Raw genomic sequence first — 12,327 nt, forward strand, 5'->3', positions numbered from 1 at the left:
TAAATGATTCATCATTCATTGTTTTTAAAGATGTACAGTATGGAAATACATTTGCAAACGAAGTTCATCATGGTTGGGCAGCTTGTTTTGTTGTTAAAGCACTTGCATAAAATATTAAAATTGCATTACTGCTGTTGTGAAGTTGAGGTTGGACTGCTTTTCAAAGCAGATGAATTTGTTGTTATGCATTGCCAGTGTAATTCCTGCGGGTGGAGCTGCTTCCATGTTAACCAGGGGTCTTCAGCAGGGGGTCTGCCAGTCATTGCTTGATTTCAGGGTCATTTTTTTTGTAAAGGGGAAAAAAAAGAATAGAAAGGCAAATGTTCTCTTTTTTATGATTTTATGCCAGTGGTTCCTTTGCAAATTTCCAAGGGGGGCAAAAGATGACTTAAAATAATTTAAAATCAGACAAAACATTAAAATGTGCTAAAATAACTTACAGTCTGTATGTTTCTTATTTTAATTCACCCCCTTAACAGCTGTTTGTTCTCTTTTGAAGAACCAGTCTTGGAAAACCTTGAAAGGGCATATGAATGTTAAAAAAAATTCTAGAAATGCCAATCTCTAAAATATTGTATTGACTATAAATTGAATAAAACTGTTTTAAAAATCCTTACTTTTGAAGGGTTATAGTTCACCAAAAAAATGAAACTTTTCATAATTTACTCCTCCTCGTTCCAAACCTGTAAGTCTTTAAAATCTTTTAAATGTTGAAATCTTCAGAATACAAATGAAAACAATTTTAATGAAACCTCAGAGATTTCTGTCCCAACAGTCCATTCTACCAAAAATTGGACACTTCTAAAAGTTAATGAAGATAGAAGTCCATATGAATCAAATGGTCAAGTTTTCTGGAGACATGATTGCTTTATATGATTAACAGGTCTAATTTAGGCTTTTTCCCACATACAGTATAAGCACTGATCAATGCACATACATAGAGCACATCAATTGTGTTAAACGGAAGCTCAACCGTACTTGCTCGACACAAGAAACACAAATTAGGTTTGAAACTCAGTTGTTCTTCATGCATTTTAAGCAGAATTCTTATTTTTGGGTTAACTATCGTTTAATACTTATCCAACAAATTACAGATCCTGGATATGAATGAATGAAAGATTAAGCAACTATTACGGAAAAGTCATGGAGCCTTTGGATATTGTTGTGGACACTTGAAGGCCTTGGAGTCAAATGTTTGACCCAAACATAAAAAGCTGGATAGTTTGATTGATTTTGCTTCTGTGTGTTCATGAATATCCACTGTCATGTATATCAGAGCAGAGCTTCCGTTTCAGCTGTTTTCTCTCTTTCTCAGGTGAAGGACTTATATTTGCACCCTGAAATGTTTAGCGTGTCAAACGGCCTCCTCACGCCGACCCTGAAGAGCAAGCGTGTGGATCTCCAGCGAGTCTTCAGTGAGCAGATCGCACAGATGTACAGTAAATCATCCATATAGACCTCACACGCTCTCCACAACACATTTACAAAGCCATTTTCTCTAAAACATTTGAACTAACTTAAGACTTGCTAAACATGCCAGATGCTAATGACAGGAAACTGTTCTCCATAATTTATGATAAATCGTCTTGAATCTTTGCTTCTCATGTAGTGATCTAGATTGGGTTTTAGGTCATTTTAGACAGCTTTGATAGTTTGAACTGAGGTCATACAGGTCTGACACAGGCACTCCAACCTAAAACATAGTTCAGGAACATTTAGTTGCATTTTCCAAGATTTGGGAACCAATGAACTTATTTTAATGAATAGCATTTCAATCAATGTCCAGATATTTTACAGTTTTGTAAGTTGCACCTATAAAGAACAATCTGTATGAATTGTAATGCTTTGTTTCATTTGTTGTGTTGACAGATGAAATGACTGTTCAACAGTCTGTAAATGAGTGTTTTCAACTGTAAATGTTTGACTAATTGCAGCTGATAGAGATTTTATTGACAGAAGAATAAAGACAATGCCTTATTACAGTTTTTCCTTTTCATACCATCACAGCTCTGACAAAACCAGCTGTTGTTGAAGCGCAGATCTGGTTCATGTGGATGCCATTCAGGAAACTTTGTACTGTGGTAAAAGGCATTAGGATGTTGATCTGGGGGCTGTTTCATAAAACAAGTTTATCACATAAGCCAGGCTTATTTCAGTTAGCCTGACTTATTTTGAACCACATCAAATGACAATAAGTCAGACTAACTGAAATAAGCCTGGCTTATTTGGTAAACTTGTTTTATGAAACAGCCTCTTGTGGCTTACAAGAATACTTTACTGGTTCATTCCCAAGTAAATCACAATCCGGCCCAGACTGCAATGCGTGCACTAGACGTCATTCTGGATGAAAAAGGCAAGATAAACTCCTTTATTTCAAATAAAATCAGCAATTTTCAGACACTGAATATCCACTACCAATTTACTGTAATGTAATGACAATTAAACACAACAGCAAACTATTTATTAAAGGAAAACAATTTTACAAATGAAAAATGCACACATTTTTGGGGATTGTAAGGCTGTGGTCCAGAGAAAATGTTTTAGATTATTTCAGAAGTCAAACATTAATTTCTCTTAAAAGCAAAGTAGGAATGTAAAAACATTGTTTGATGCTTACATTAAGTTGCTTGGTACATGCTTTATCCAAAGGGACTGACTTGCACTGAACTGGTTTACAATGGACCATAGAGAGCAACATAACCTACTGTGAAGGCACATTTTAAATATTAATGTCGAACCGAAACAATCTTTTATACAATCAAGGCTCTTCCAGTTTAAAAATTTCACTATAAAGTGATTGTCAGTAACTGATGCTATTCACAACATCGGCATAAATGAGATGAAAATGTGTGGCTTAAATAATTGGCCCTTGTGTATTATGGCTGTAAGACTACTGGTAAATATATATAAACCGGTCTTTCCTTCATTACAAACACAATGAGCACAAACACAGGTCAGATACCAAAAAATAAATAAAAAGTTTGACATATGTCAGTAGAGGGAGGCAGAGTATCATTTAAATGCATGTAGTACATCACAGAATCATCAACTATTCTCTGCACTATTCCAGTGTTACACTATTTTTTGAAGATACTTTAATAATTAATAATTCAATTCAACCGTTGGTCAGTTCTAGTGACTGTAATAACAAAAAGAACTGACAAGACTAGAAAAACTAAACACAGGAAGTTTGATCAACAAAAAGTAGGTAATTAATTCCAGTTGAGAACCTAAACTTGATGCTAATTTGAGAATCTGAACACGTTTAAAAATTCCTGTTAAAAGGTGTTACAGTATCATTAGTGTTTTCGGATGGCTTCATCTGTCAAAGAGATATTCAAAACAAGACTTCTACATTATCAACAAAAAATAACAAAAAAAGATAAATAAATTAAATGTTGACATGACTTCATTAAAACAAGACGTGGGTAACAGGATGTTTTCCGTCTCAGTCGTCGGCCACAATGGACAGCGAGCGCAACTCGTTCAGTTTGGCCTCGTTCTCTTGCTTTCTCTGTTCATCGGTCAAACCGCCCTGATCAATCTGATCCGTCAGTTCAGTGAAGATCTTGTGCATCTCTGTAAAATAGGCCACCTGACAGAAAACAAAAGGAAAGAAAGGTCAATAACACACTTTTTTCCACCTTAATGACATTTCAAACAGGAGTTTTTCACCTTTCCAGAACAATGTTGAAATGAAGTAAGCCTCTGAACAACTTCCTGTTTCTTTGTCACTTTACGCCACAACAATGTGCATTAGTGGTGTAATTGATCATTTTTATGCATCTTATCTTTATGTAGTCACAGGGAATAATGAAAAAAGTAGTTTTGCAGTTCAATACAGTCTTAAGGTCTTTGCACACAGATTTTCACACACTAAAAAAATAAATACAACCTCATGTTGTGTCAATCACGTTTACACACTGAAACTTTCATCCGTCAAAATTCAGATTTTCTGTGTTTTCGCATCCGTAGCAATTTGATAGGAAAGGATGACGAATACAAAACAAGACTCCTTTAGTCTCATAAACTGGTTTATTTAATAGCATTTTCTGGAAATCTTAAATCGCTAATCACATAAAATGTATATAAACAGTTAACATTCACAAATCCAGCTGCATATGATCAATACCACCTAAAATCTGACATGACAATGGCCACGCCCCTAAAAGTCAAAGCCACGCCCCTTCATAATGACACACCCTTTGAGCTGCAAAGTCAGACTCAATAAAACCCCCAAGATTCCCTACTGTGATGGTGTTCATCATGTAAATATGCTCATTCTGACAAGACACAGCCCTGTCTAAACTAAAATAGAAAATGACTGCATATCTGAGGCCTTAATTTGTACGTGAAATCACTTTATGCTAAATAAAGAACTTGACTTTTTCAAACAAGGGATATTCTTCACACCCGCTCATACAGGAAAATGCTACGGCACCGAGATAACGCTCGTGGGTCTGTGGGTAGCAGGTGACCCTGATCTTCTGCGATCGCTGTGTGAGCGAGCGAGTGTCGGCTGAAAGCTTTCTTGACACGTCCCGCCCCTGCTCTTCCCCCGGCCCGTGAGTCAGGGGTCCCGCGAGAGACGCTTTGATGATTAATAGCCTTTAATCACATTACAAGACTCCAGGAGGAGTGGGCCGCCATTGAAAGTGCTGGGAAATACAGCTGCTCGGCTCTCAAACCCACACACAGCACATTTATTCAAGCTGCTTACTGTATGTGTACTCGCAAACAAATCCACATCTACTATGGCCTTAAAATCCTGTGAGGTAAAAAAAAAAAAAAGAACAAATTCTCAGGACAATACGAGTGGTGCAAAACTCATGCTAAAGTATGTGGCTGCTAAGGTTTTCAAAGCGTTTTTTAGATTGTGGGTGCCAGGGTGTTCTGAATGGTTGCTAGGCTGTTTCTTACTGGCCCAACTCCAAGTCACCAAAAATTGCAAATCACTAAAAATTGAATTCCTGTCATCATTTACTCATGTTGGTCCAAACCTGTATGAATTGAAAGAAAATTCTGACATGTAAAGACAATGGAGTTCAAGACATAATATTGAACCATACTGACTTTCATTATACAGACAAAACAAAAAAACTAAATGAAACAAAAACAAAAAGGTTTGTTCAAATCACTGACCCTAAATATGAGCAATAATAATAGCAATAATAAAAGTGATCCTTCATTTAGCAATGTCGCTATGAATGTTACTGAAAAGCAGAGGCCATAAAAGCAACGTTTGAGTGGAAAAAGGTCAGTCTTTCACATGGGGCGATCAAACTGAAAAGCCATATCCTCTTTGGTCTTGTTAGCTAGAGATACACAGCAGAATTTCGATTGATGAATGCAACTCAACAGGAGCCATTGGGTTCAGACACCCACGGATTGCAAAGAGACTTTTTAGGGTTTTTGTAGGGCATATGTATAAATGCGGCACCAAACACTGTGATGAGGCACATCTCTTTTGAATAGATTGTGTAAACTGCCTCTGGGATTGCTCGAAATGACTTCAGACTCTAATCAAAGACTCCACGCTGGCCGTCAGTGGCACTCTGTGATCTATGAGAGGCCAGTTCCTGCCCAGTGCTGAATGGAAGCGGATACTGGTCTGTCCTGTTTATGGTGGTCTCACCACATGAAGAGCGGAGAGGGGATCTGTTTGCCGTGCAGCACGTGGGGCTAGAAGGAAAACTAGTTCAGAGGAAAATCCGCCTTGGACCTGTCAGAGATCAATCAAAACAACCAATGAATGATGCCGCCACACACAAGCTAAAACGCAGGTACGGCACCGTATTTATGTCTCAGCTTCAGGCGGCACACCCACGGACCTTTCATGAGCCTTATGATACATGTTGCAAAGACAGGAGCTTTCTCAAAACAGCAAGCTCCAATTTGATTGGTTGGTTTGACGCAGCTTTTGGTAGTCAAGGGACACGGTCTATAGAAACTACTTTTCAAAAATTAAAGTTTGCATAGTTCATGACATCACAGGTTTCAGTAGTTTAAGGCAGTTAGCAGCAAGAAAATGTGGCATCCTCAGTAACTGCCCATTCCTGCTTTGATTCAGAGTTAAGTCCATTAAACAATCGGTACTTATTACTTTCAGATGGAAGGACATTCTGACCGCAAAGTCAACACACATTTCCAATCATTCCTTCGCTGCTGTCTGTTTAACTATTTGTGGAGACAGCTGCCCCATGATTCGAATGAGATACCGCACCAATCTATTATTGTGGTTTCGCCGATTTTAGATTTATCGCTCTTTAAAAAAAAAAAAAAAAAAAAACACACAGAAAAAACTAAATCAACTGTGGTCGAACACATCATCCAGACAGACCCCTTCCTGTTCAAGCGGGTGATTCTTGACCAGAAAAAGCTTCAAAGGGAATTAGTATTTATGCTTCTGTCACACACACACACACACATATATATTCTAAACACACGGCTAATTAACTAATTAAACACATACACACACACACACACACACACACATTGCAACACACAGTCTACACTGTAAGCCACAGACGTCCAAACTGAGTCTGTCTACACATTTAGAATCACATCACCTCAGAATATCAATAACCAAGCTGTAAACACAAGGCTACCTATTAAGCGACAATAAAGTGAAAGCTAAATTTGGTAAAATATGTCAGCTTTGGAATGGAAATCCCTTTGGAACAATTACTGAATTTGTAAACTGTCCATTCATCCATTCTCCACACGACTTGTCCTCTATAGGGTCATAAGGATGCAGGAACCTATCGGCAGAGGCCGGGAAATACTCCCTGGCTGGATGACCAGTCCAATGCATGGCTAAAGCTAAAGTACACTTTCCTTGTTCACATTCCACTGCAGCTTGAGGAGATTAAGCATGATGGAATTTTCATCTTCACCACAGTCCGCTGAGGTCTAGGACAACAGCACATGTGTGAGTAATTTGGGTGCTCGAAAACAAAAGGTCCAATAGGTAGTGTGGATACACAGAACGAGTCCATCAGTGCTCATGGTCAATAGAGAATACTCTGTTGGAGATGTTGCAGAACACGGAAAATGAAGTATTGCCAGGCCTTAACAAACACAGACTTACACGCATTCATATTCACACCTACTGACAATTTAGTGGTTCCAATTCAGCTGACTTGCATGTCTTTGGATTATGTGGGAAACTGAAGGAAGCTGCGACTTGAACCTGGGACATTCTTTCTGTGAGGTGGCAGTGCTACCCACTGAGGCACTGCGCTCCTTGTAAAAGTTGTTGATATTAAAAAATGACTCAGTATCCCATCAATCAATGGAACTGCTGGATTAGGTCTCAAACTGTTCTTTAGCATTGTTGAATTTGATGTGCCATTTTTAGAACACAAATTATTTCTCGTCATTCTTCATTCCAGCCCTCTGTCTAGTTCAGGGGTTTCCAAACCTGCTCCTGGAGAACTGAACTACCTTCCTGACGGCTTCAGTTCCAACCCTGCTTCATTACACTTGCCTGTAATTTTCAAGTAATCTTGAATACCTTGATTAGCTGGTTCAAGAATGTTTGATTAGAGTTGGAAGTAAACTCTCCAGGATGGTATTCATCCAGGAACAGGGGTGGCTACTCCTGGTCCAGCAGTTCCTGAATGCCAGAACGTGTCCTATGTAAATGCCTAGCAGGGTGACAGGTTGACAATGTCATTCACTTTGAGTACATCACCGTGGGGGGCCAGCTTTTGCTGAATGCACCCAGTGTAGATAAAATGCATGTATTGTTGAACAGGTTTAGACCATTTCACTGCACTGAAACTTTTTGAAACGCTTAGAGTAACAATAAGAGTAAAATAACTTGTTCTTATCATGCGATCGTGGTTGCACCTCTCCGATTAGTGTTACTGGACCTTAGTGCTGCCTTTGATACTATCGACCACATCATTCTCTTGGACAGGCTCAAAAATTATGTTGGAATTACTGTGATTGCAGTGGCATGGTTCAATTTGTCCTTATCTGACCATTATGAATTTGTAGCAGTAAATGAAGAGGTATATCAATCAGTATGGAGTACAGCAAGGCTCAGTACTAGGACTGCCATTGGTTTTCACCCTGTACTGAAGATGAGGTTTGTGAATACATTTTGTATGTGTCCAAATATTTTTTCACTCATATGAGAAGTCAAGACTGAAAGCAGTGGCTTCTGGGAAACAAGACGGCAAGTGTAAATTTGGCTCATTCCAAGGCCATCCAGGATGTTTGTGCATGCATCTTTCTTTAGGCCAAATTTCTATTTGTCCTCATTCCCTGATATAAGGCTGTGCGTATGTGTGCGAATGACTCAGCAGGATGAGGGACTCTCAGCATGACTGAATGTTCGGTGAGTCAAACTGTGTCTACTCCAGGACTACTGGAAACACAAACACCCACTGTCTAATGTGACGTCCATCAAATACAGAGGGAGGCAGCGTCTCCACACCGCACCTATAGTAAGCAGTCTCGGGAGCCCACCTGCACCCTCTATCTGACAGAAAGAGACACCCTCGTCACAGAGAGCTGCTGTTGGTTGACTGTGTCTTGGAGTATGTGGGTGTTGGAGGAATGGCAACTCTGGGTTACTGAAAGCGCTTGATGAATGAGACTCGGTCGTCTGCTAGGCCTCTCTCTCGCTCTCTCTCTCTGCTGCCCATCTATTAGCTGAGAGCTCGAGGAAAGACTGCATTTCAGGCCTGATCTATGATCAGCTTAAAACATTCATGTGTTCATTTATTTATAACCTTTATTTTTTTCCACAGAGCACCCACATCTGGTTTTCAATAGAGCAAATGACAAAAGCGTAGCATCACAAAGTGTTGCTACACAAAAACAATCACAAAATTTAGTTGTCTCCATAAAGTTTGCAATGGTTTTAGCTAAAGGAAGTTTGATGTTGTTCCATCCATGACATTTACAAGCTGAATTCAACTGCTTTTTACTAGTCCATACTAGTAGACTAGAAGGCAAAATCAGCTACTAGATGACTCCAGTTATATAATCCTGTTATCAAATAGATAGTTCCAGTTCTGGATGCTGATTGGTCAATAGAGCGCTCTAGTCTTTCTAAAATATATATAAGTGATGATGCACAGTAAGACGGTAATTTTTGTAAAATATAACTGACTGGTTCACATCAGCCACTTTTTTTGCATTACTGAAAGGTGAAAATATTATCATACAGGTTTGAAAAGTTTTTTTTTTTTTTTTTCCCTCGCAGTGATGCCATTAAAGAAATATTTTTGGTTCCTTAACCTTTCAGTGATCAGTTCTTAAAAGTACTTCATAATCTAAAAGAAACTTTTTCCACTATAAAGAACATGTGTGATTGAAGGGTTCCATGAATGCTAAAGGTTCTTGATGGAACCATGAAAATAAAGAACCTTTATTTTTAAGATTGTCGGGATGGAATTGAGATGCGATGCAGGCCAGGTTCAAACATGCATGCCCTACATGAGCAGTACAAGCTACCAAGCGACTTTTAGGCTCACTGTGTGTATGACGGCATTGTTTGTCGTCATGAAGGCTGCTTCCTGTTTGGTTAATCCTTCTCAGGCTAATCAGATAACAAAATCAAACCTATTAACACGACACATTCACATTAAGAATCATCTCCTAAATTAAGTAAACATAAAATGAGCAAAGAAAAATCTGAACACTTCATTTTTAATTTGTATAAAATGTAGTTATTAGTCTTCATTCTAAATACAATTTTAAATAATAACTCAATTTAAAATAATTTACTATGTAATTCATCTGTTATACCAGACCTATAACAACAGTGCATGTTCAAGTAGACAGTTAGGAGAGGCTCTCTCTCAAGATGGCATTTTTTGGGATCATAGGGCACAGGATCAGACCTGACAGATCTCGACTGCCCGCTCTGCCCTGAGCTGTGAAGATTATGGCTTTTAAATATGTGATTAACCTACCAAGAAAAGGCCTGCTTGGAATATTCAGCATTAACACCAGCTCACAGTTAAGTCAGTGTTGTAAAACACGGTGTAAAATAGGTTATATCCACCGTACTTACAGGATACGTTTGACTCAAGAGGCAGATGACAGCAGAGGTGATCCATTAGTTTAAAACTTACTATTGTTTATGCTTCTTCATGCAACTATGTTAAAGTTTAAGTCCACGTGTACTGATATCATATGTGATGTCTGACAAGAATGCATTACCTCCACTTATACACACAGGTGCACCAAAAAGCATTTGGACACCTGTATGAATATGAATTCATTATTATCCATCAAGCCAGGACTGGAGTGATTGTTAAACAAAACAAAACAACAAAAAACAGACACACTTGCAAAATAACAACATAACTTGGGAATAATATTAACATCCTAACATTGTGAAAATGTCAGAGAAGGGGTGAATGCGTACGTCCTGAAGACGAGACTGTGTGTTGACTTGGCTTTTCCTCTTTCCCTATATTCATTAGACTCTAATGTTTAGCTCTCTCTCTCACACACACACACACACACTCCTTAAAATATCACACAGACTGTGCTGTGGACATAAGCAGGCAGGATTGTGGGGGTTAATCACATTAGAGAGAGGGGAAGTGTGTAGAGTGAGACAGTGTGTGAGCACAGCATAAAGGAGTGCTTTTGTGTGTGTGTGTGTTACTCAGGGTTAATCACATTAGATCTGGGTGGAGGGAGCGCAAGCTTTAAAATTTACTACTGTGCGTGTGTGAGGGTGTTTCTTCAAACTTGATTTTTATTGATTTAGATTTTTGGCTTTTGATTCTTATTAAAAACACCACATTTTTTTAATTAAAGTTTATGTTAAATGAATATCATATAACATTTTACCATGACAACTTTAAAACAGTCCTTTATGCATATATTTTGTTAAACCCTTGTCTCAGACTTTTGTCAAACCAGCCGTAAATATTTGATTACAGCCACAACACTGAATTTTGTATTATTTCCTTATTTTTACACATATTCATGTAAAATACGTAAAACATATTTTGTTTGTGTAGATTCATAACTAAATCATCCAGGTGTTAAAACTTTCAAAAAAATTATTTTTATTGAAAAATATAAAATAATCAACAAGACATTTCTGTGTCTATCCAAACACCTTCATCAGTTGTAAAAACAGGAAATTACTCTGGCAAATATCCACAAAAGTCACAAGATCAACAGACCTATAGAGGTAACGTGACTACTATTTTTGTCTAATATATTTTTTATATTTTTGTCCCAATATACATAATACACTTGATCAGCATCATATATTGTACAGTGAGACATTGTTATAGTATTTCTCCTACTTCATTCTTGATTGTATATTGTCATACTTGATCTTCTACTTTTATTATATATATTTTAAAAAGAAAAATGTTAATAAAGCTACCAGCCAGCTCACCAGTTAGTTTGCGAGCATTAATTTTATCCTCTACTTTTGTATTTTTTCCCCCTCAATTTAAGTCCACCTATAATGGGAAAGCACATCATGATTTAGATTTATATGATCAGCTTCCATCTTTTCTGGATGGTTACTGTGTCAAGTTAACATAAAATATAATATACAGTGGTGGCCAAATTTATTAGAACACTATTATTTTCACCAGCTAAAAATGGTTTTAAGTCAGTTATTTCTATCTTTTGCCATCAATTGTAATAATCCAGTGAGATTTTTGTCTGACAACAGCCAGTGCTTCACACAGAGATCTGATCACCATCCAGTCTGTCTGGAATACAGTTAGATAGAAATAACTGAGCTTTTTCTATTTAGCTTGTGATTACTAGTGTTCTAATAATTTTGACACACAGTGGGGGAAAGAAAAAATATTTGATCCCCTGCTGATTTTGTATGTTTGCCCACTGAAAAAGAAATTATCAGTCTATAATTGTAATGGTTTATTTGAACAGTGAGAGACAGAATAACAACAAAAAAATCCACAAAAATGCATTTCAAAAAAGTTATAAATTGATTTGCATTTTAAATGTCAAATAAGTATTTGATCCTCTATCAATCAGCAAAATTTCTGGCTCCCAGGTGTTTTAAGGAGCTGAGATTAGGAGCACTCTCTTAAAGGGAGGGCTCCTAATCTCAGTTTGTTACCTGTATAAAAGACAACCTGTCCACAGAAGCAATCAATCAATCAGATTCCAAACTCTCCACCATGGTCAAGACCAAAGAGCTGTCCAAGGATGTCAGAGACAAGTTTGTAGACCTACACAAGGCTGGAATGGGCTACAAGACCATTGCCAAGCAGCTTGGTGAGAAGGTGACGACAGTTGGTGCGATTATACGCAAACGGAAGAAACACAAACTAACTGTCAAGCTTTCTCGGACTGGGGCTC

The 12,327-nt window shown here is 37.9% G+C and overlaps 3 protein-coding genes across 3 annotated transcripts in view; 1 reads left to right on the top strand and 2 right to left on the bottom strand.

Moving 5' to 3' along the window:
- Window positions 1–1,976, top strand: part of LOC306849168 (long-chain-fatty-acid--CoA ligase 6-like) — a 37,732-nt gene extending 35,756 nt beyond the window's left edge. Inside the window, exon 21 of the mRNA XM_079384024.1 lies at window positions 1,316–1,976. Coding sequence (XP_079240150.1) covers window positions 1,316–1,456 — 141 coding nt within the window. The 3' untranslated portion in view covers window positions 1,457–1,976. The remainder of the gene's footprint in view (window positions 1–1,315) is intronic.
- The window catches only part of LOC306849172 (uncharacterized protein), a 419,330-nt gene that overhangs the window by 153,455 nt on the left and 253,548 nt on the right, over window positions 1–12,327 (bottom strand). The window lies entirely within an intron of this gene.
- The window catches only part of LOC306849174 (bridging integrator 3-like), a 60,423-nt gene continuing 50,026 nt past the window's right edge, over window positions 1,931–12,327 (bottom strand). Inside the window, exon 9 of the mRNA XM_079384031.1 lies at window positions 1,931–3,595. Coding sequence (XP_079240157.1) covers window positions 3,449–3,595 — 147 coding nt within the window. The 3' untranslated portion in view covers window positions 1,931–3,448. The remainder of the gene's footprint in view (window positions 3,596–12,327) is intronic.

The sequence above is a fragment of the Barbus barbus genome (assembly GCF_936440315.1).
Source record: "Barbus barbus genome assembly, chromosome: 29".
Taxonomy (NCBI): domain Eukaryota; kingdom Metazoa; phylum Chordata; class Actinopteri; order Cypriniformes; family Cyprinidae; genus Barbus; species Barbus barbus.